The 24,561-nt window shown below is 53.5% G+C and overlaps 1 protein-coding gene across 1 annotated transcript in view; it reads right to left on the bottom strand.

The window, feature by feature from the left end:
* Positions 1-5,323: 5,323 nt before the first annotated feature.
* The window catches only part of SGIP1 (SH3GL interacting endocytic adaptor 1), a 61,400-nt gene continuing 42,162 nt past the window's right edge, over positions 5,324-24,561 (bottom strand). The window contains exons 16-24 of the mRNA XM_071564911.1: positions 24,154-24,280; positions 20,763-20,822; positions 15,143-15,254; positions 14,487-14,642; positions 12,283-12,415; positions 11,247-11,449; positions 10,323-10,387; positions 8,771-8,935; positions 5,324-8,354 (exon numbers count right to left, since the gene is read on the bottom strand). Of these exons, the coding sequence (XP_071421012.1) occupies positions 8,332-8,354; positions 8,771-8,935; positions 10,323-10,387; positions 11,247-11,449; positions 12,283-12,415; positions 14,487-14,642; positions 15,143-15,254; positions 20,763-20,822; positions 24,154-24,280 (1,044 nt within the window). The 3' untranslated portion in view covers positions 5,324-8,331. The remainder of the gene's footprint in view (positions 8,355-8,770; positions 8,936-10,322; positions 10,388-11,246; positions 11,450-12,282; positions 12,416-14,486; positions 14,643-15,142; positions 15,255-20,762; positions 20,823-24,153; positions 24,281-24,561) is intronic.

Genomic DNA, 24,561 nt, shown 5'->3' with positions numbered 1-24,561 from the left:
ACCCGCATTCCCGGCCCCCTTTTCATTCCCGGCCCCCTTTTCATTCCCAGCGCCGCATTCCTGGTCCCGCATTCCCGGCTCCCTGTCTTTGTCCTCACAGCCTCCGAGGGGACTGTGTGTCCCTATAATCCCCCCATGTCCCCACGGCTCCCACAGGTCTCTGTACTCCCTCACAGGTCCCCATGGCCTCTGTGGGTCCCCTCCAGCTCCATCTGTCCTTGTGGATTCTCAGTGTCCCTCCAGCTCCATCCCTATGGTCCTTGTGGATTCCCAGTGTCCCCACCCCTGGCATGTCCCCGTGGCCTCCGTGGGCCCCCTCCAGCCCCATCCCTGTGGTCCCAGTGGATTCCCAGTGTCCCCACAGCCCTGGTGTGTCCCCATGGGCTCCATGGGTCCCCTCCAGCTCCATCCCTGTGGATTCCCACTGTTCTCACATGCCAGCCCTGACCTGTTCCCACAACCTCCGTGGGTCCCCTCCAGCTCCATCCCTGTGGTCCCTGTGGATTCCCAGTGTCCCCACAGCCCTGGTGTGTCCCCATGGGCTCCATGGGTCCCCTCCAGGTCCATCCCTGTGGATTCCCACTGTTCTCACATGCCAGCCCTGACCTGTTCCCACAACCTCCGTTGGGTCCCCTCCAGCTCCATCCCTGTGGTCCCTGTGGATTCCCAGTGTCCCCACAGCCCTGGTGTGTCCCCATGGGCTCCATGGGTCCCCTCCAGCTCCATCCCTGTGGATTCCCACTGTTCTCACATGCCACCCCTGACCTGTCCCCATGACCTCCGTGGGTCCCCTCCAGCTCCATCCCTGTGGTCCCCGTGGATTCCCAGTGTCCCCACAGCCCTGGTGTGTCCCCATGGCCTCCATGGGTACCCTCCAGCTCCACCCCTGTGGTCCCTGTGGATTCCCAGTGTCCCCACATCCCTGGCATGTCCCCATGGCCTCTGTAGGTCCCCTCGAGCTCCATCTGTCCCTGTGGTCCCTGTGGATTCCCAGTGTCCCCAGAACCCTGGCATGTCCCCATGACCTCTGGGGGTCCCCTCCAGCTCCATCCCTGTGGATTCCCAGTGTCCCAAAAGCCCTGACCTGTCCCCATACATAACTCCAGCAGCAATGACAGGTTTTGGGCCAGAGATCCTTTTTTGGGTGCCAGGAACCCTTTTTTGGGGGCCAGGGACCCTTTTTGGGGTCCAGGAACCCTTTTTTGGGGTCCAGGAACCCTTTTCTGGGGGGGCCAGGAACCCTTTTCTGGAGGGGCCAGGAACCCTTTTTTGGGGTCCAGGGACCCTTTTCTGGGGGGGCCAGGAACCCTTTTTGGGGGTCCAGGGACCCTTTTTTGGGGTCCAGGAACCCTTTTTTGGGGGGCCAGGGACCCTTTTTGGGGTCCAGGAACCCTTTTTTGGGGGCCAGGGACCCTTTTTTGGGGGCCAGGGACCCTTTTCTGGGGGGGCCAGGAACCCTTTTTTGGGGTCCAGGAACCCTTTTCTGGGGGGGCCAGGAACCCTTTTTTGGGGGCCAGGAACCCTTTTTGGGGGCCAGGAACCCTTTTTTGGGGTCCAGGAACCCTTTTCTGGAGGGGCCAGGAACCCTTTTTGGGGTCCAGGAACCCTTTTTGGGGTCCAGGAACCCTTTTTTGGGGGCCAGGGACCCTTTTTGGGGGCCAGGGACCCTTTTTTGGGGGCCAGGAACCCTTTTTTGGGGGCCAGGGACCCTTTTCTGGGGTCCAGGAACCCTTTTCTTGGGGGGGCCAGGGACCCTTTTCTGGGGGGGTCCAGGAACCCTTTTTTGGGGTCCAGGAACCCTTTTCTGGAGGGGCCAGGAACCGTTTTTTGGGGGTCAGCCCCTGCCACCTCTGCTCAGCTCCTCTGGATTCTCCCACACATGGAGGCAAAGCTCACTCAGACAAAGTAATGTCTTACTGGTTTTTGTTTATTTTCAAGGAAAAAAAAAATAATAATAATCACATTTAAATTGCAACTGAATTGGGTATTTCATGTGGTTCTTATGTATAGAATTAATAAACTTTGACCTGACGTGGGGGTTTCTCTGTCGCAACGTTATGGGTGGTCAGTAATTGCATATTCGAGATTGGGTGAAATGGGTGAGAGGGAGAATGGAGGAGAGACATTTATAAAAAACAGTATTTACAAAAATGATATCCACATAGTCGTACTCTAATCTATAAGGCAAGTAACATTTAAAATATGTTGTTCCATGATTATCTTCAACAAGTCAATACAACACATTCATATAACCAGTGGTCAAATACAAAGCTTCGCTGCAGGAGTCCCTGGGCAACAAACCTGGAGGTCTTGGACAGTTTTTTTTTTTCTCTGAGAACAGAAGGAAAGCAGCAAAGTTTTCATCACAGACTAAGCAGTACTTAGGCCATCGTAGACTAAAGGTATAATATATCTCATTGCACGTTTAGGCAAAAAAGGCCAGCCATTCATTAACTTATTTAACTTAAATCTTAAAAATAGACCTGTGTATCTTAATCCACAAATATTTATAAACATTTTATACATGAGGGAGTTCAGAAAATGATACAGGGTGATACCTGGGGGAGAAATTGGATTCACTGCTGGGGTGTCCTGGTGGGGTTCTCCCACATTCCCTGCCCTCCACCCAGCGGGTCTGGCTGCAGAAGAGGAATTCCACACCACATCCCAGCGGGATTCCTCGCTCAGACCATGACCAGCATCTCCATGTGTTTTACATCATCCAAGAAACCAGGTGGTTTCATCTACCTTGGGAGAGGAAATCCCCATCCCTGTGTGGATGAGGAACCCGACAGCAGGACGGCACATCCACAGCCATTCCCAAAGAGAGAGGGATGTCTAATGGAGGGCCAAGGTATCCCAAATGTCTCATTAAAACCTGGGGTGTTCCACCACATCCTGCGTGGCCTGTGCTGGGTCCTGCTTGTCTGAAAACCTTGGAAGAGCATCCCCACACTAATGGTTCCAAGAACCACTGCCAGCAGCATCATCCCTCCTAAAGGGACAGGGAAGGCTTCCTGCAAATCTTTTCCTGGCCTTGCAGCAAAATAGGAATGAAAATCCTGATTGAAATTAGAATTAAAATCCTGATTATCATAAAACCTCTCCATGGATTACTTTCCTTGGGAAATGGGGAGGATAAAGAACAGAAAAACTTTGGCTATGAAATGAAATCTTTGAGACGGGAATTTCCTACCACGAAAGTACAACATGATGATGTTACATATAAAATATGTCAAGCTGCAAAATTAAGTGTTTTAACCAAGATGTTTTCACATGAAATCAACAAAAATGTAGGGGAAAAATCACCCCATGCTCAGTGTAGTGAAATGGGGGGTTTCTAAGTAGATGTTGAGTGTTTGGGTAACAGACTCATGGGTGTATTTAAAGAAAAAAAAGGTGGAATGGAGCAGGATTCCTCTGACAACTGCCCCTCGTGCCCAGTGGGCACAGAAACTGCTGCTGACAGAGGTGGGGAACCAAGGGAGAGGCCTGAATGTTTTTAGTAAAAGATGTTTGACTCCCTCTTAGGTAATTTAAGAATCTGTCACCTTCTCCAGTCTTTACAAAATGCCCGTGCTGGGAGAAAGGCAAGTGGTGACTCTTGATGTGATGCTTGTGCTGGGGAATCTGGAGTGGCCTTCCCTCCCCATCCCCTTCCTGCCTGGCCAAAATGGGATGGGATTCCAACAGAAACTTCCAGGCCTTTCCCACCTACAGTTTAAAAAAACCTCTAATAGATAAAACCTGAAAGGGCAGATCAAATACAAATAAATTTAACTGAAATACTGAATGACAGAAAAACCAAGAAGTTTTAAAGAGGGGAGTGATAATTAAGAACAAAGGCAGGCACAAAATGAAAAGCTCATTATTTGGTAACATTTCATACTCTTGAGTGATTTCATAGTTATTAAGGAATATTGTTAAAGTAGAAAAATGGTCTGAAAGGTCTCACCATAAGCTGGCTGAGAAACCTGCCTGTTACAACAAACAGGAGAGAAGTTACAAAAAAGTTCCCTTCCTGCCCCTAAAATCTACAAACCCAAGTCTGCAGGTGACTGTGGGGAAAAACCCTCCCACTCCACCAGAGGAACTGTGACCCTGCAGGTGTGGGCTGCCGAATTCCCAGGGGAAAATTCCTCTGGGAGAAGTTGCTGAGACAGAGTCTACAGGGAAAGGTCCAGGGGAGTAACTGAGCTGAAGCTTTTCTGTGCATTCACCCACATAGTTTTCATTTAATGCCTCCTTTATTTGTCCTTTTTTCCACTCAGCCCTGAGTGCTGCTGAGCTCAGGAATGGCAGAGCTGGGCAGTGCCAGAGGGCTGAGCCCCCTTTCCACTTCAGCCTGACTTGGCAAAAGACCTGCTGGACCACATGCTGGGAAACAGAGCAGAGGTGATTCCCTCTAGGAATGCTCCAGGGCTGGAGCCCCTTTGGAGCCAGGCTGGAAGAGCTGGGGGGGTCACCTGGAGAAGAGAAGGATCTGGAAACACCTGAGAGCCCCTTCCAGAGCCTAAAGGGGCTCCAGGAGACTTGAAGAGAGACTTGAGTCAAGGTCTTGGTGTGACAGGACTTCCCACTGCCAGGGGGCAGGGGGAGATGGGGTATTGGGAAGGAATTCTTCCATGTGAGGATAAACATCCCTATACTTGCTCCTATTTGATGCCCTAAATTAAAAGCTGATCCAACCTAAGCTGCTGCCCACAACCTTTTCCTGCTGAGACCTTCTCAAAGCAAATTTGCTGATGACACCAAGTTGGGAGGGAGTGTCGACCTGCTGGAGGGCAGGAGGGCTCTGCAGAGGGATCTGGAGAGACCTGAGGGATGGGCTGATTCCAATGGGATGAGGTTCAACAAGGCCAAGTGCAGGTCCTGCCCTTTGGCCACCCCAAGCCCTGCAGCGCTCCAGGCTGGGCACAGAGTGGCTGGAGAGCAGCCAGGCAGAGGGACCTGGGGGGACTGAGGGACAGGAAGCTCAACAGGAGCCACCAGTGTGCCCAGGTGGCCAAGAAGGCCAATGGGATCCTGGCCTGGATCCAAACTAGCGTGGCCAGCAGGGCCAGGGCAGTGACCCTTCCCCTGGACTCTGCCTTGGGGAGGCCACACCTTGAGTGTTGTGTTCAGTTCTGGGCCCCTCAGCTCAGGAAGGACATTGAGGGGCTGGAGCGGGGTCAGAGAAGAGCAACGAGGCTGGAGAAGGGACTGGAGGTGAGTCCATGTGAGAATCCACCATGTCTTGATCCAACCCCACTGTGATCACCAGCCCAGGGCACCGAGTGCCCTGGGCTGGTGATCACAGTGGGGTTGGATCAAGGGTTGGGCTTGATGATCTCAGAGGTCTCTTCCAACCCAACTGAGAAGAGCAACGAGGCTGGAGAAGGGACTGGAGCACAAGTGCTGTGGGGAGAGGCTGAGGGAGCTGGGGGTGTTCAGCCTGGAGAAGAGGAGGCTCAGAGGTGACCTCAGCACTGTCTGGAACTCCCTGAAGGGAAGTTCTGGCCAGGTGGGGGTTGGTCTCTTCTCCCAGGCACTCAGCAATAGGACAAGGGGGCACGATGGGCTCAAGCTCTGCCAGGGGAAATTGAAGTTGGAGATGAGAAAAAAATTCTTTACAGAGAGAGTGCTCAGGGATTGGAATGGGCTGCCCAGAGAGGGGGTGGATTCTCCATCCCTGGAGATTTTTAAACACAGGTTGGCCGTGGCACTGAGTGCCATGATCTGGTAAAGGGACTGGAGTTGGACCAAGGGTTGGACTTGATGACCTTGGAGGTCTTTTCCAACCCAATCGATTCTATGATTCTATGAAAGCCAGGCAGGAAGGAGACCAGGCTGCTGCACTTCAGACTGGGGAACACAACAGGTGTTGTGTTCCCATGGGGTGCCACGTTCGTACACCCAACAGAGCAGCATCCCCAGGGCACTCTGCTAAATCACTGTGCAAAAACCTGGCCAAAGGATGATGGAAGGAATCTGTCCCCTGTCCCCAACCACTGGGTTTGGTCCCACTGCCGTGGGTTTGGTGTCACCTGCCCATGGCTGGAGGGGGGAACTTTATCCCTGTGGGGCTGGAAGTGTGTGGGCACATTGGGCACAGCCCTGCCAGCCAATTCACCCCAGGAAAGTCTCAGGACTGCCCCATTTCTCTTCCCACTTCACAGGAGCTGCATCCCAAAAAAGTGACCTCTGTTTGGTGCCACAGCACAGCTGGGACGAGCTTGGGAGCTTTGGGTTATGGGTTTTTTGTTTAAAAAGCTTTCAAAAACCCAATGCTAATGTAAACACCTTGTCTTTTGAATGAAATATAAAGTAAAATCTCTATGTTCTGGTAATATTTACATTATAAACCCCTTTTTTTTCAGGCCATAGATCTGTTTTGGAAGGATGAGTTTGTAACAGTTGCACACAGCATGAACCAATGATGCAAAACCTGATTCTTAAGGATTTCCCTGTATTCCTGTGCCACAAAGGGGGGGTTACACACTTTGTACATATTTCCAGTTCAGGGGGAAACTCAGGTATGGAGTGGAACCCTCCACCCAAGAGCACTGCTGAGTGAACTTCCAAAATTTGCCAGGTGTGGGAAGCTGCAGAACCAAATTGTGCTTTATCTTCCCTGTTGCTGCCTTTGTGAACACACAGACAACTCACCCCTCAGTCATACAAGTCTCAGCCTGGGAGTCCCCTCACACCTGAGATATCTCCAGATTCCCTTATTTGCTTTGAAGATGGGCACAGATCTCTGTTTTCCTACATCACTCCAAACAGTTCCAGGAGCAAGCACTTCATGCCCAGTCTAAGTTTTCCAATGCAAATACACAAACCTAATCCTGGCAACATTTCTGACCATAAAATCAGCACTATTTGTCATTTTACACATTCCCAAAGTCTCCAGCACCTGCTGAGGGGATGTTCCTGTGCTTCTCTCTGCACCTGAACTGCGACTGTGCTTAACTTTGTAAAGATCCCTTTTTTTTTTTCCAAAATATTGCCAAATTCTGCCATGAAATGAGCTGCACATCTCAGCAGGTGCTGTGCCATTAGTGCCACCAACGCCGTCCCCACGTTGCCAGAAGAAGGATGAGACCAACATCACCAAGATCCCCAGCACTGCACAGGGATGAGCAGCAGGACACCAGTTCCCAGGGAAAACACAGAGGGACATGTTTTGGTGCCTCAGCCTCCAGTTTAGCCCTTCCATGTATTTTATTTTCCCATCTCCTCGAGAGAGCTGCTCCCAGTGCCAGCGAGGCTGGTTCCTGCCCTGCCCTATTTTGGCAGCTCCCCAGGGAATTGTTTCCCAGTCCAACACACTTGCCTGCCCTAGGGGTAAAATAGAAAGGCTTGGGGGGGGCTGCTTGTCTTTAAAGCATTTTTTAAACCTACAAGGCTTTCAAAACCAGGGGAAAGGCAGAAAAAGCAGGCAAAGGAACATCAAAATGCAATGGAAAATCTGGGGGTGGCTCAGAAAATGCATCCTTAAAACCAGCAGGAACATTTCCTGCCAGGGCCAGCAGCTCAGATTTACCACCCAGTCTCTTTGCTGCTTATTTCCTTATCTGCATCCCTGAAAAATGTATGGACATGGGGCAGAGGGAAGTGTTGGCCCCCAATGTGCTGCTGGGACTCCTGATGGGGAATCTGCAGCTGTCAGAGAGCAGGGCACAGGTTGGGAATTTGGAGTAAAGACTCCTTGTGGAAGTGAGATTTTTTTTTCCTGGGAGACTGTACTGGGAACCTCCACCTTTACAACAATATTTTTCTGGAATTAAAGCAGCTAAACCTGAAGACTGAGCTTTTTATTCACCTCTGTGAGATGTACGAAGGGCTGAAGGGAAAGTAAATCAGCGTGTGGGTTCTACTGAACTCTTCTGATGAGGCACCCCCTTCATAACAGCCACCAGTATTGTATTTAAATGGTATATATTGACAAAATGTAATCTACCTCTGTAAGCTTTGTGCCATTCAACAGTACTACTATTAGATTTATATACCACAGTTTAAATTACATCCATTTCATGAATGGTAAAATGCTAAAACTCAAGTGTCTAACTGCCAAATTACAGCCTTACTGCAATGAGTACAATTTACAAATACAATAATTACATTTTAAAACCATTAACAATGTTACATCTAGAAGTAAATACTGTAGGACTGGTCAAGATGGTGTTTTCCAAGGAAAAAAAATGCTGAAAGTTGTCGACACTTCCAACAGAAATGTCCCGAGTGAAGGATTTAGTTCATTTTCCTTAAACTCTGATTAAAACCCGTTCCACACACAGCAGTCCTTGGGAATTTTCCATAGTGTTTGCCACAGACTTGCATAAGCTTCCATCAGTTATCAGCCAAGTATTTACCTAGAAATGGGATCAGAAATCAGCTGTGGGGAGGGAGCAGTCCTGGTTCCCAGGGGGTGGTTGCCCAGCTCCACCAGCCCAGCTCCCATGGGGCACATGGAAAAAATCCATGGATTTCTCTGCAGCAAAGTAATACACGGAAAAATCCCTGCATTTCTCTGCAAAAGCTCTTCCTGGTGATCCCAGACTCGCCTTTCATGCAACAACCCCCAAGCAGGAAAGAGCCCGTGAAACTCCAGGCTCCCAAGAGCAGCAGCAGGATTGGCTTCATGCGAGGGACCTGTTGCTGCAGGAGGAGCTCTGGGTTTGAGCAGCCAACAAACACAGGGCAGGAGCATTCCCAGCACCCCAGCACGGCCAGAGGGGCCCTTTAGGGACACCCCCACACCCAGAGGAGCCTCTGGTGAGGCACTTACCTGCTGCAAACCTCTTCTTGATGAGGGAGAAGCGGTAGCCGGCGCCCACGAGCTCGATGTCGCAGCTGGACAGGGTGCTGCCCTCGCTGGTGAACTGCACGGCCAGCGGGGCTGGGCTGCTCGGCCCCTCTGCCAGCTGGAACCGTGCCAGCAGGGACCCCACACCTGCAACCAGGAGCCACACAAACCCCTGTGAGCCTGGAGAGCCACACGGAGCATCCCAGCATGGGGGTTGCCAGCAAAGCTCTCTGATAGCTCAATATCCTTCTTACAGGTTCATCACAATAGAAGAAAGATATTGAGACATTAGAGAGTGTCCAAAGGGGGCAAGGGAGATGGGGCAGGGTCTGGAGGGGCAGTGTGAGAGGGCACTGAGGGCACTTGGTGTGTTCAGCTGCAGGAGAGGAGACTGAGGGGAGACCTCATTGCAGTCACACCTTTCTTGGGAGGGGCAGGCACTGAGCTCTGCCCTGTGGGACCAGGGACACCACCCAGGGAATGGCTGGAGCTGTGCCAGGGCAGGGACAGCACCCAGAGAATGGCTGGAGCTGTGCCAGGGCAGGGACAGCACCCAGGGAAGGGCTGGAGCTGTGCCAGGGCAGGGACAGCACTCAGGGAATGGCTGGAGCTGTGCCAGGGCAGGGACAGGGCACAGGGAATGGCTGGAGCTGTGCCAGGGCAGGGACAGCACCCAGAGAATGGCTGGAGCTGTGCCAGGGCAGGGACAGGGCACAGGGAATGGCTGGAGCTGTGCCAGGGCAGGGACAGGGCACAGGGAATGGCTGGAGCTGTGCCAGGGCAGGAACAGGGCACAGGGAATGGCTGGAGCTGTGCCAGGGCAGGGTCAGGTGGGATCTCAGGGAAAGGCCCTTCCCCCAGAGGGTGGTGGGCACTGCCCAGGCTCCCCAGGGCAGTGGGCACAGCCCCAAGGCTGCCAGAGCTCCAGGAGGGTTTGGATGATGCTCTGGGGCACAGGGAGTGACTCCTGGGGCTGGGCCTGGGCAGGGCTGAGGGTTGGACTGGATGTTCCTTGTGGGTCCCTCCAACTCAGCATGTCCTGGGATTCCGTGAGATGCCCAAAGCACCCCAAGCAAAGCTCACTCCCAAGGTGCTCCCCAACCCTTTGGGGCAGAGGACAAATCCCCCTTATCCCCACAGGAGAATTTGACTCCTCAGACACCCCAGCAATAAATACAGAGGAGCTGAGCATGTGGTTTACACATGAAGAAGCCACTCGTGGCAGACAGTGGCCACCTCAACGGGGACACAATGTGGGGCTTCAGCCTTCAAATACTGAGGGTCAATGGCCAAAGGACTTGGCAAACCACCACATCCAAAGCTGGTGTGTTAAAACCCTCCTGTGCTGCCAAGGCAGTTGGCAAAGCAGCACCAGTGGCACGTAGCCCTGCTTTGCTAAGCTCTGCTTTAAATAGCACTCTCCCCAGCAAGCCCCAGCAGGAATCCGAGTCTGGGCGTGTGTGCCCGCCTGATAAACGGGGCAGGGACTGAGGGAAGGATTCAGAGTTAATAACATGCACATTTACAGGATTACCTCCATTTTCTGACTTCTGAGAGATATCAGGGATCTTCCACAATATCCTTTGCTGTTCAGCATTCCTAAAAACACATGAAGAAGAGCATTTCTGTAGGAAACAAGAAATTGCCAAGGAGTCATTTGAATTTTGCTAAAGGCTGTGTGGGCTGAGGGTGGGGGGAACTGCTCCAGTGCTTCTCTCTGGACCTGCAATTCTGGGAGCTTGGATTTGTGTTTGACCTGATGGGTCTGGCAGCACTGGGTTAATGGCTGGACTCAACAGTCTTAGAAGGCTTTTGCAACCAATATCATTCTATGACTGTATGAGCTGAGCAGGAAAATGCTGTTCCTGGATGGCAGGTGAGTGATGGGCAAGAGGCAGCGCTGTGCCCTGCTGGAAATGTTCATGCCAGTGCCTATGGCAGCAACAGCCGTGCATCCCTCCATAGGATCCTCACAGAATCCCAGACTGGTTTGGTTGGAGGGGACCTTAGAGCTCATCTCATTCCACCCCCTGCCATGGGCAGGGACACCTTCCACTGTCCCACGGTGCTCCAAGCCCTGTCCAACCTGGCCTTGGGCACTTCCAGGGATGGGGCAGCCACAGCTGCTCTGGGCAGGTGTGCCCATGCCTATGGCAGTGATGGCCCTGCATCCCTCTGAGGCCCAGACAAAGCAGCCAAAACACAAAATAAGTGCTGATGCTTTGCTGCCCACACACATGCATTTAACTCTGACCATTTTCTTGTGGGAATGGCAAGCAAAAATAAATCAGAGTGGGGTTGCAGCCTTCCTCCTGCCAGAGGAGGGTTGGGTTCCCAGAGTGCCCCCAGCTCCCACCCACAGCCCTTCTGAGGCAGCTCCTGCAGCCAGTGTGGCAGTTCTAGGTGGGGACACAGCAGAGAGAGGGAAGGAGCTCTTTGTCAGATGGGCAATCCCTACCAGACAGCAGGAGGAAGCACAGCTTGAAGTTTGGTTACTCCTCCGTCGACGGGGACGAGGAACTGGACGTTGTTTAGAGCGACCGGTGTGGTCATTGCCTCTGTATTGTATTTGTAGTCGATGCGGAGGTCAGTGCTTGCAGGGTCACACCGCCAGCTCACTGCAAGGTTTAATGGAGTAGACTGAATACCCTGGGCAGATACCTTCCAAAATGACAGAAAAAACATTTAGTTTCCGTAGGGCTGGAGGGAGAAATCCCGTTTTACAGACGCGCCCATCGCATTCGGTGGCAGAGGAGGCAGCGCCTTGTCCTCCCACCGACACTCAGGACTGGGCTCGAGGCCACACCATCTATGCCACAAGCAGGGACTGGTGGGATAACATGCCCCCACCTCACGTTAGCTGCACTCTGCACTAGGGAAACACCATCTTTTATGTCTGTGTAATGGTTTGCCCCATGGCTCCCTCAGTAACCATCGTATCTAAGGAAGTTACAAGTATTTCCACACGGGTCTTCCATGTAGCAGGGGGGGAGTGGTTTTGTTGTTTTCTTTTTTTCCCTTCCTTGGCTGAGGAGCTGGAGGGAGGTGGTTGGAGTCTGGTCCCTCCGGTCCCTGGTGGTTCTCCTGTCCTGGGTGAGATTGTTTCATTCTTGTTCCCCTTCTTTGAGGTTTTTCATTGTGTTTATTTTGATTCATTCAGTTTCTTTGGGTTGGGTTGGTGTCTTCCCTGTTTTCCACCTAATCAATCCCCTTTTCTCCCTTCCCCTCTCCCCTGGGGGGTGGGATCCTGTGTATTGTGTATACAGTGTGGTTTGTAAATGTTAGTAAATATAATTTATTCTTTTTTAATTCAGTTCAGTTTCTTTAGAGTGCGTTTCTTTTCAGTTTTATTTTCCTTTCCTTTGCTGGGAAGGTTCTGGAAGGGGGAAGGGGGGCCAGTCCAGGGTTAGCAACAGCTGGGCCAAACCTGTGACAGTCTATAATTCAGCACACATTTCTTTTGGCACAGTTTTATCTTACAAAAAAACCCCTACCTGGTACTTGAGCATATCCACATTGTAATAGGTGGCTTGAGGTTTCTGTTCCGATACCTTCTTTAGGTGAGTCATCAGATTTGGCATGTTGACCCAGAACTCCTTCGAGCTGGTGTCACTCTGCACGTTGTCACTGCACAGAGGGAGAATTAACCCTTTACAGAGCCTGCCTTAGCAGGAGAAAGCTGTTCCCCAGGGGTCTGTGTTGGGTCCAGTCCTGTTTAATTAACATCTTTATTGATGATTTAGATGAGGGGATTGAGTCCATCAGCAGCAAATTTGCTGATGACACCAAGTTGGGAGGGAGTGTGGACCTGCTGGAAGGCAGGAGGGCTCTGCAGAGGGATCTGGATGGACTTGAGGGATGGGCTGATTCCAATGGGATGAGGTTCAACAAGGCCAAGTGCAGGTCCTGCCCTTTGGCCACCCCAAGCCCTGCAGCGCTCCAGGCTGGGCACAGAGTGGCTGGAGAGCAGCCAGGCAGAGGGACCTGGGGGAACTGAGGGACAGGAAGCTCAACAGGAGCCACCAGTGTGCCCAGGTGGCCAAGAAGGCCAATGGGATCCTGGCCTGGATCCAAACTAGCATGGCCAGCAGGGCCAGGGCAGTGACCCTTCCCCTGGACTCTGCCTTGGGGAGGCCACACCTTGAGTGTTGTGTTCAGTTCTGGGCCCCTCAGCTCAGGAAGGACATTGAGGGGCTGGAGCGGGGCCAGAGAAGAGCAACGAGGCTGAAGAAGGGACTGGAGCACAAGCCCTGTGGGGAGAGGCTGAGGGAGCTGGGGGTGTTCAGCCTGGAGAAGAGGAGGCTCAGAGGTGACCTCAGCACTGTCTGGAACTGCCTGAAGGGAAGTTGTGGCCAGGTGGGGGTTGGTCTCTTCTCCCAGGCACTCAGCAATAGGACAGGGGGGCACGATGGGCTCAAGCTCTGCCAGGGGAAATTGAAGTTGGAGATGAGAAAATAATTCTTTACAGAGAGAGTGCTCAGGGATTGGAATGGGCTGCCCAGAGAGGGGGTGGATTCACCATCCCTAGAGATTTTTAAACACAGACTGGACGTGGCACTGAGTGCCATGATCTGGTAAAGGGACTGGAGTTGGACCAAGGGTTGGACTCGATGATCTCGGAGGTCATTTCCAACCCAATCCATTCTATGATTCTACAGAGCTCATGGGACAGCAGCCACCAGCTGGGGCCACACTCAGTCCCACATCCATGGGAGTGTTGGCTCCCCCCCCCACATCTCCAGCTTGTCCTCAGCTGCCTCCAGGGAGGCACAGCAGATGTAACCCACAGGTCATCTCATTTTGCAAAGAGGAGGTTTAATGAGCAGAGCAAAGGACAAGCCAAGCACTTGGCTCCTCCCTGCTGAGGCTCTGCCTGGGCTGTGCTCAGCGGCAGCACTCCAGAAAACATGGAGCTCATGAGTCCAACACAACCAAACACCACCAGTCCTGCACACAGATCAGAGCAGTCCCAGCACAAACACAGGCTGAGGAGAGAACGGACTGGGAGCAGCCCTGAGGAGAAGGACCAGGGCGTGAGTGTTGGTGGTGAGAAACTCAACATGCCCTGGCCAGAAACCCTCCATGCCCTGGGCTGATCCCACAGTGTGGGAAGCAGATGAGGGGACAATCCTGCCCCTCTGCCCCACTCAGGTGAGACCCCCCTGCAGAGCTGCCTCCAGCCCTGGGGAACAACAGCAGAAGAGTCTCCAGGGAGACCTGAGAGCCCCTGCCAGGGCCTGAAGGGGCTCCAGAAAAGCTGAAGAGGGACTGGGGACAAGGGGTGGAGGGACAGGACACAGGGAATGGCTTCCCACTGCCAGAGGACAGGGCTAGATGGGATATTGGGAAGGAATTGTTGGCTGGGAGGGTGGGCAGGCCCTGGTACAGGTGCCCAGAGAAGCTGTGGCTGCCCCAGCCCTGGGAGTGTCCCAGGCCAGGCTGGGCAGGGCTTGGAGCACCCTGGGCTGGTGGGAGGTGTCCCTGCCCATGGCAGGGGGTGGGATGAGATGGGCTTTAAGGTCCCTTCCAACCCAAGCCTTTCTGTGACTCTATGAAATATTTAAGGGACTTGACACTTTCCTTCCCAAAATCAGGGCAGGTTTCCAAGGCAGCCACCTCAGTCTGTGTGTTTCTGCAGAGTCCTCTACATTTCTGGAAATCCACCTTCCTTTGGGATGGAGGTGAGGTGGGGCCTTACCAGCAGAGGAGCTGGGGGTTTGGCAGGACGTGCTCCAGCCTGTTGTAGTTCAGCACACGGAAGGTGAGCACCGCCGGAGTGGGGTTGTTGGCAAAGTGTCGGGTGATGCCCGCTGGAAACGACAGCACCATCTCCCCCGTGATCTTCACGATGCACCTGCAGTGCCACACAGAGGCCGAGGGAGGAGGAAAGGGGGGCTCAGAATCGAGCAGGAAGGGAGGGTTTGCACCATGGATGGTGTGCTGACAGCCCTGCACTCCCCCCTGGGGTACCGAGACTGTTGTGGTCTCAGAGTGAGCAGAAGCAGCACAAAGGCTGACAGGCTGGTAGGGATGGCATCGATGGGCACGGGGCACTGCAGGAGTGCATTGACAGCCCAACACAGACTCACAGACTATTCTGAGTTGGAAGGACCCACAAGGATCATCGAGTCCAACTCTTAAGTCAATGGCCCATACAGGGGATTGAACACATGACCTTGGCATTATTACAACCAAGTTTTAACCAACTGAGCTAATCTCAGGGTCATGCTGAGCCCAAATCACCTCCTGCTCCACCTCCCCATCCCTCGAGATGATCACCAAAGCAGCCCAAGCCTGTGCCCAGCCCAGAACCCCACACAGACACCCAGCCCCCGTCGGTCAGTTAGCACCTACTTGTTGGGGTCGGCCCCTTTGAAATACGCATTGACGGTCTCTGTGAAGGCGGCAGCGACGGGCAGGGTGTCCTGTGCCCCCATGGTGAGGGGGCTGGGCCCCCGTGACGACCCTGCAAAAGAGCAAACACCCCACTTTGTACCCACAGAGAGAAACAGCCCCACTCCCCCAGCCCGGGGCGAGGGGCAGCTCGCCAGGACCCCCAGCCTAATTCATGGGCAAACAATAAGAAAACATCCCCCAGGCTTTGGATGAGGCTTTAAAAATGGTTCAAAATCGTCTGTCCCTCCCCTCCAAAAGCAAGCAAAGAAAAGGATGGAGGAGCCCCAGGCAGGAGCAGCATGCGGGGGCTGCCACACGGCAGGCTTTGCATGACAGTTTTTGCAGTTGGTCTCTGGGCCCCAGAAAAAGGGGCTTGGGGGGGTCGTTGTTCATCACCGGAGAGCTCAGGCTGCCCGTGGGAGAGCAGGATGGCTGCAGCCTCCCCCTGGTGCTGCCTGAACCCCAGGCTGTGGGCACTCCTGCAGTCCCCTCTCCTCTCCTGCCCAGTGTGCCAGGCAGACCCTCTGCACCCCACTCACCCCACAGAGCCCACAGTACCCTACAGAAAACCTGCAAGTCGCCAGAAATCTGAAAAGAAAACAGAGGCACAGGTTGCCCAGAGCAGCTGTGGCTGCCCCATCCCTGGCAGTGTCCAAGGCCAGGCTGGACAGGGCTTGGAGCAACCTGGGACAGTGAAAGGTGTCTCTGCTCACAGCAGGGGGAGGAACAAGATGAGCTTTAAGGTCCCTTCCATCCCAAACCAGCCTAGGATTCCATGATAAAAAAGGGGGAAAATTTGCTTGGCTCATGCTGTGCAGCCATGAACCCTCACCAGACTCTGAAACATTTCAGCCCTGCAGGATCACCTGCAGCTTTCCCTTTGCTGGCCAGGAATTCTGGCCTCCAAAAGACATTTGAGGATGAAATCACCACTGCAAGTGCACCTCAGAAGTCCCACCTATGCCTGAAATGCTGTGAGAGGCACCACTTCCCACTGCCCATGCCCACCACCAAGGGGAGAGCATGGCAGCTGTTGGCACAGCAAAGCCATCACCTCTTCCCCATGGAAAGTGTCCAGAGATCAGCCTGGCTTAGTGTCAGGTCACCCACCCAGTGTACAAGATGCTCATTCCATGGGCACCCAAAAAACCCTGGAGAGGTCACCCCCCTGCCCTGGCACTGCCAGTTCAGCCTCATCTATTTCCTGCAATGCACCATTTTGGAGCATTTTTGTTCATATCACATTCTGTACATCAGGTTAAGCATGAGGATTATTCTGCCCCAAATCAGGAATGAGAAAGGTCTCCAGAGGGACACCCTACCTGGGGACACTGACACCCCTCACTCCATCACCTTCCTCACCAGGGTCTGAGTCAGGAGGGTGAAAGGGGCGATGAATCCAGCCTGGAGTTTGTTTGGAACATGCAAGCACATGCCAGCTCCAGCCAAAGCTGTAGGAATTCTGATGCCAGCCCAGGAAAGGGCAGCACCTCTGCAGGAAGCAGGGCCAGGGGAAAGCAAAGCAAAAAGTGGCATGTTCCTGATGAGCTCCTGCTCTTCTGCTTGGGTTATCCTCCCAAATTATCCCTTCCCTTCTTCATCTGCTGCTTCCCACCACTGTGAGTAAATAACAGGGGGTGGGTGCAGCAAATCAGGGTGTGTAACATCTCCTGGGGAAAGCACTTCTGTCACTACAGTCACACGTTGAATTTTGATACAGCAATTGAAAAAAAGTGCTGTATTTGCCAACAAGGAGGATTCTTCACACCTTCTTGAGGCACCCGGGTGTTAATGGATAAACTCCAAGTGCTCTCTCCTAGAGGCACAGATGAGTCTCTCCAGTGATGGGATTCTCCCTTCAAATCTCTAATGTAGCCTCAAAGGGTGTAAAAAATTGATGTAGCCACATGTCTACCTCAGCTTTACATCTTAAGAGGCTCGGGGGAATAAGTGGCTCCAGCTGCAGCCGGAATGAGGATGCTCAGGAAGTGCATCAGAGTGTCCCGGCACACGGGAGGGGCAGCTGGAGCATCTCACCCACACACATCAAACCCATCACCACACACACAGTCATCCTCCTGCAGAGCCCAGAGAGGCAGCCTGGGGCTCCCCAGGCCTCCTGCTCCTGGGGCTCCCCAGCCTCCTGCTCCTGGGGCTCCCCAGGCCTCCTGCTCCTGGGGCTCCCCAGGCCTCCTGCTCCTGGGGCTCCCCAGCCTTCTGCTCCTGGGGCTCCCCAGCCTCCTGCTCCTGGGGCTCCCCAGCCTCCTGCTCCTGGGGCTCCCCAGGCCTCCTGCTCCTGGGGCTCCCCAGGCCTCCTGCTCCTGGGGCTCCCCAGGCCTTCTGCTCTTGGGGCTCCCCAGGCCTTCTGCTCCTGGGGCTCCCCAGGCCTTCTGCTCCTGGGGCTCCCCAGCCTTCTGCTCCTGGGGCTCCCCAGCCTTCTGCTCCTGGGGCTCCCCAGCCTCCTGCTCCTGGGGCTCCCCAGGCCTTCTGCTCCTGGGGCTCCCCAGCCTCCTGCTCCTGGGGCTCCCCAGCCTCCTGCTCCTGGGGCTCCCCAGGCCTCCTGCTCCTGGGGCTCCCCAGCCTCCTGCTCCTGGGGCTCCCCAGCCTTCTGCTCCTGGGGCTCCCCAGCCTTCTGCTCCTGGGGCTCCCTAGCCTTCTGCTCCTGGGGCCACAGCCCTGCTGTCCACCAGGATGAACATCCCGTGTCGGTGCCAGCCACGTGTGAGAGCGTGGGCAGCTCCCACACCCACGGGACACTCAGGTTTCCTGGTTCTGTGACAGGAAGAACATGCAGAGCCATGGGGAGCACCATGGACTGCTGGGGTAACATATCTCACATGAATTCTGTCCATACCATCACTGCTGGGAGATCAGAGAGTGTGTCCTTGCTCCCCACACCCTCAGCAATGATTCCCATGGCGTCCCCCCAGAAACAGAGATGGGATTCAAAAGAACCAATGCAGGCTGGTTATGGAGGGGGAAAACTGGAGGTGACAGAAGAGGAGCAGGAGGTTATCTCAGAGAGGGTGGGAAGAAGGGCTTTGGCTGCAATCCTTGGCAATTTAATAGTTATTCTTTGGGAGGGGAATAAAACCTCTCAATGGCAACTGAATTTAGCCTGGACCCTGCACCAGAGCATGGAATGAGGGGCAGGTGCCTCCCACACCAACAGGCCTTTTCCCTGATTTCCCATCTCTCATTTCCCCCCATTCCTCTGCATGTACATGAGACTCTTTGGTTCTCCAGAATGAAAACTCATCTGTGCAGGAATAAACAGGCTGGTCTCGTGAATCCCCATCACCAGGCTCAGCTGGGCTGTGGGAATCTGAGTTCAGCTGAGCAGAACAGCAACAAAACATCCTCATTTCTATTCCAGCTTTGAATAAAAACCATGTGGATGGAATTGGGGTTCTTGGTTCTCTCCATTCTTCTTTGTGAACCTGCATATTCTTCTCTTTATGGCTTCAGAGAATAAATAACCTTTCACACTAAGGTTTTTACTAAAAAAGGAAAGTATAATCTATTGTAAGCATTGGAATGATTTTCCAGAAACTGCAGACAAGTCCAGTTACCACAGCACACATCCACCAAACCCTGACTTTTCAGTGACTGCTTCAGAAATCATTTTTAGAAGCTTTTCATTCAGGGCAAATGACCTGATAATGATGGTGGAAAAAAAATCCACTTTATGGAGGTTTGGATCCAGCCATAAACAGTGGACTAGGTTGGTTTGCCTTATTTTTCCCTACACAAGGATGGAAAATACAGCTGTGGAGTAAGGAGATGAGTGCCAGGAATCCTGGCCAGAAGAACATCCCCAAATCCTTTCCCACACGAACAAACTACCCCACGTTCAGCAAATACACAGATCTTGGCACAAAAACACCCCCCAAATCCAGAAAGAAACTATAATTGCCCTTCTGGCCTTCCATGCCTTGAGAATTACAGATGCCAAGCACAGCAGGTCTCCTCTCACTGCCCTGCAGATGAGCATTGAAGTTTGGGGTGTTTTAAAGCTGGGCTGAGAGATTTAGAAATAAATTAGGAAATCCAGTGTGGGGAAGTGAGAGAGCTCCTTGCTGGGACAAGAGCTGGGCCCAGAGGCAGGGCCATACTCCTGCAGTCCTGCTGCACCCCTGCTCCAGATCCTTCACACTGCCAGAACTGAGTGCAAGAGTTCCAGTGCACCATCCCATGGCACAAATACTCAAACCCACAAGAAACCCCCCCAAAGGTGGCTGTGCTCACAGTGCTGGTGCTGGGCTGAGCAAGGGGAGCAGGAAGAACAGAGCAGGGGGGAGGCACAATCTGGAATACTGGTGCTCTCCCTGGAGCTCTGGACAGGCAGGAGGCACCTGGGAAAGGAAACCCAGGAAGGGGTTTATAGCTGGGAACCTGCAGTGAGATCAGGAAGAAGCAGCTCCTCCTGGATCTAAGCTGGGAGCTGCCATTGGAGTGAGGACCATCAAAGCAGGGTCTGTTGGAGCAGGGACTTTGGGTCAAGTAAAAGGGAGGAAAGGAAGGAACCAACTCCCTGGTCAACAGCACCTCATTCCCTGCCTTCTGGTGCTGCTGCTGCTCCTTCACTCTCACCAGGATGGGCTTTGCTCCATGATCCCAAGCAGCCCGTGCTCAGTGGGCTGGCAGTGCCATCCCAGGCCACTCAACTCTTTGGTGGGAGAGACTCACTTTGGGAATCACACATGGGAACAGTGCTGTGGCATGTCCTGGGCCAGCAGCATCCTCCAGCTCACCCCAGCCCTACCTGCAACCACCAACAGCTCCAAAGGGCTCCCTTGAGGATGTAGAGCACCCATCCCTGCTGCAGGCAAACCTCCTGCTTTTCTTTGGTTTAAAAGCAAAATGTTGGCTTGGAGGCTTCTCCCAAAGCCTCGGTGTTCTCTGAGCAGGATGTGCTGCCCAGACACTCATGGCTCTGTCCTGTCTGAGATGTGACGCTGCTTGGAGAACAAGCAATGAGTTTTCCCCCTCCTTGTATCCTCCCCAACGCTCCTTCTCATCCACAGGGGACCCCAAGACCTTCAACCAGCCACTCCAGCAGCACAACCTGACAGTGTTTCAGCTCCCAAAAACTGAAGTGAGGGGTGGGGAGGAGGCTCCGGCTCGGCAGAGAACCCGACACCCTTTGGATTTCACTGACAGCACCGTGGCCCAGCCCGCTCTGGGTAACGAGCAGCTCGTGAGGGAGAGTGGAGAGAAGCCCTGGCTGACAGAGTCAAGTTCCTCGGCAGTGCAAGAGGTTCCGCTCTCTGGTTTTCACCGCAGCCTCCGAACGGGAATATTCGGAATGTTTGTTTGGGTTTTGGTTTGTTTGGGTTGGATTTTGTTCGTTGTTGTTTTTTTTTTTAAAGAAATAAACGAGGAAAGAGATCACGGGGACAAATGGCACAAACCAAATCAAAATTGTTCTGGTTGCACTTGCGATGTCATCTAAGTAGCCATAGCATTTGGCACGGGAAGCTGGACTGGATGGAGCCGTGGGAGGGAGCCCCGGGAGTGAGAGAGCGAGAGCGAGGGGAGCGAGTCGTTACCGGGGATGCTGCTGTGCACTACTTACCTTCGAAAGTCAAATAAAACTTTCCTCTGTCAAACCAAACGAGGGAAGGCTGTTCATTCTCTGTATGGCCGGGAGTTGAAGCGGGATGGGAAAGGTTAAGGAGAGGGAGAGAGAAGGACACAGTGTGAGTCACAGAGCAGGTCATTTATCTCGCTACGGGGAGGGGGCGAGGCGCTGCAAGCCGTTCACGTGCAGGGACGGGGGCTTTGAACTCGGCGCTGGCTTGGGAGACAGAAAGCAGAAAGCAAAGCTATGGAAGCCCAGATGGAAGAGTCGTTTTGCTTGGTAAGGAGTTTTGAGGGGGTTTCTTTTTGTTGGTTTTTTTTTTTTGGCTACAGTAGAAGAGGCTTGTCGGCTCATGCACTCTGTTAGCATGTTCTAACTGCGCTGATCTGGGCAAACATGCCGTGTCCTCCTCGCCTCCGGCGCCGCCTCCGCCAGCATTCCCGGCGGGATGCTGCTCCGCATGCCACACCGGTGACAGTGACAGTGAGACAGGGTGTTCTCTGCTGCATTTCAGGACATAACACTTGCAGATAACCAGACACACGCACACAGAGCAGCAGCTGCCTAGCTGGAATCTTCCCTTTCCCACCACAACCTGCTCCCCGCTCTCTCACCGCCTCCAAAGCCACGTTGGCCACCAGGTACTGCTGAAACAACTCGGGGTGGGGAGGGGTATGGAAACAGCTTTTGGAGCTGTTAAATTAACGCTTTTGAATTCAGGAGGTGACAGTCTTGCACCTCCGAGTCCTTTTGGTCACTGAGAAACTGTCATGCAAGGTGCTGCGAGCGGTGGGTGCCGCCCGCCCCGGGGCGGAGGGGCCGCAGAGCTCCCTGCCAGTACAGTACCTGCCGGCGTTTCACTGCGCCTTTCAAACGCGGGCAGTTTGTCAATAAAAGCATCATCCTCTGATAACACAAGCAGAAGAAACGACAAGGAAAGAAAAAAAAAAAACAAACACAAAGAATGAAAACACGGATCCCAACCGAAACCAAGCAGCGCGTTTGTATCAACGGAGAGACAGAGAGGGTTCAACGAGAGAAATGGGGGAAGGGGCACTGACACAGGAGCAACAGCTTCTTTCTTTGCCATGAGTTATTCAGACTGACATGCAACCACGAGGAAAGCACACCAGAGCAGCACGGAGGACACGAGAATGGAACAACCCTGCACAGGCTCTTGGGCAAACTCCGTCGGACTTTGCCACTGGGAACAGAGAGGGAGAGTGTTGGAGATGGACCCTGTAGCAAGCACAGGGCTACAGGCAGCCCCAGCTGGGCTGGGGTGTCCCAGCTCCCCAGGACCCACAGTGGTCCCCAACCTGCCCATCCCCATACACCTTCCACCTCAGCTTTTCCTCTTTCTGCAAATAAACCCAGGAATTAGAAGCACCCCTTCCTTCACTATGGATTTTCATGGATGCTCACCCAGCATCTGTGCCCACCCTCACCTTGAACAAAGAGATGCTTGGGCTTTCCCTGAGTGGGTCCCAAACCCCATCTATCCCTGCCTGTCCCCCACCTGGCTTTGGCCAGGCCAAATCCTGGCAACACAGCACCTGATGCTTGGTTTGGGTTGCAGCTCAGGAAAAGGTCCTTCCCCCAGAGGGTGGTGGGCCCTGACCAGGCTCCCCAGGGCAGTGGGCACAGCCCCAAGGCTGCCAGAGCTCCAGGAGGGTTTGGACAACACCCTCAGGGATAAGGTGGGATTGTTGGAGTGTCCTGTGCAGGGCCAGGAGTTGAATCAATGATTGTGATGGGTCCCTTCCAGCTCAGGATATTCTATGATTCAATGATCTGATTTGCAGAGAGCTGGAGGTGCAACACTTGCAGTCTGGGATCCTCCTCCTGGCTGCCCCATTTGGAGTTCCCCAGAGCCCTGATTTTGGCTCTTTCACAAGGGAAGCCCCACGGAGGGGGTGGGAGATGCTGGGACCGCTGGGCACAGCTTGTCACCCCACCAGCAACACCATCCCCACTGCTCACTGTGGGCAGGTCACCAAAAACATCAAACAGCAGTTTTAGCTCACGAAAACATATGCATTAGAGAGAAAAAAAAATTTAAATGAGAGTCCAAGGGATCTGCTCAGCCAGCAGGACCAGCACCAGCCCCCTCACATCTTCCCTTCCCCACTGTCCTGCAGCCCCCACGACCATCCCTGTCCTCAGCCTGGCCGGTCCCCCCATCAAACCCCTGGTCCCAGGTGTCCCATGGCCACTGTGCCTGCAGGCACCGTGCCAATCCCACTGCCATCGGTGGGGGACAGTGGGCACAGATGGCACCAGCACACTGGGAACGCTCAGGGCTGGCTGCCCCTTCCTCCAGGTGTGTTTTCCAGCAAGACACTGTGACAGTGACTGACAGCCGGCGAACAGGTACAGGCGCCTACGACACCTCCAGAGTGAAGCAAACAACAGGATGGAGACGCAGGTCAGAGACTCCAGCAAACCCACAGGGAGGTCTCAGTGCCACCAGCACCACGGGGACAGCACCTGGCACACGGCTCAGGACACCCCAGTACCTTCCAGCCATCACGTGTGGTGGTGCCACCGCCCCCGAGGTGACAGGCGGTGACAAACACCACAGCTGAGCACCCCCCAGTGCCAGCCAGGCTGGTTTTCTGAGCGTTGGAAAGAAAAGGAGAAGGAGGAAGGTGATCCTGGAGAAGATGGAGCTGCGGGAAGCGAGGGGCCATGGGGCTGGCAGGCAGGGGGATGGCAGGGATGGCAGAGGAGGGAGCGTTGGCAGCCGGGAACCGGGATGGGGGGCATGGAGGAGGGGGGCACAGGGGGACCCAGCGCCTGCAGCCTGGGGGCTGCCAGCCAGCCTTTATTCCTGTTTCTTGGCTCAGCCACCAAGGCAAACCCCACATTTTCAGGATGCTCCTCCAAAAGCAAACCACAGCCCTAGGATGTGCCAAGTCAGTGGTTTGGAAGAGCCTTTTCCAAGAGCCCATTTCCCGCTACCACTTTAAGGTAAAAAAGTCCAAAATCAAGACAGCCAAAGATATTAAAATTGTCTCCTGGATCCCAAGGTCTGGCTTCCAGCCCCCCTCACCTCCAGGCACAAGCATCCCCTGCAAAAAAACCCTTATTTTACCCAAATATACAGACCATAACCACATTTTATATTACATTTCCCTTGGTGATAACCTTGACTTCCACCAAATATCCATTTTACACAAGAACTTCCCCAAAGCCTCCCTAACAGCATCACCCTCCTGGTCCATGATCCCCCCTCAAATCCCATTTTGCATTTCCAAAACCTGAAGAAAACTACGAAATACAAGCCCAAAGAACAATCTAGCAAATGAAAAGGCTCCAGGAACCCCTTTAGGACGTTCAGAGGCAGGAAAGGTGAAAGAAGAGCAGAGCTGTGTGTTTTTACCAACGGTGGGAGTGGTGGCTGCACTCAGGGAGTTGGTGGAAGATATGGAAGAAGTACTTTCAGCCCGGGCTAGAGGTGCTATCGGAGGAGGGCTGGAGGAGTGGATGGGAGGGCTAAAAGGCCTGGACTGGAGAAAAACATAAAACACAAGGTTAAAAAAAATATTCACACAGGCATTTGCATCAATCAAACCAGCTTTTCCCTGAAGCTGTGACCCTCAGGAACTCCCAGCCAGCTGCTCTGCTGGCACCTGGGGCAATAAAAGGGAATTACTTGAGGTTTTTAAGTGCCAACAGAGTTTTGGTCTGAACTTGGAAAAAGGGAAGATAATTCCCACCATCAGATGGGTCTGGGCATTTGAAGTCCCCATTTGCACTGAGGATGGGAGACCCAGAGGCTGTGGGATGG

Source organism: Pithys albifrons, chromosome 10 (genome assembly GCF_047495875.1).
Source record: "Pithys albifrons albifrons isolate INPA30051 chromosome 10, PitAlb_v1, whole genome shotgun sequence".
Classification (NCBI taxonomy): Eukaryota; Metazoa; Chordata; class Aves; order Passeriformes; family Thamnophilidae; genus Pithys; species Pithys albifrons.
Note: the sequence above shows the minus strand (reverse complement) of the source record. Positions and strands in the feature narration are given on the sequence as shown.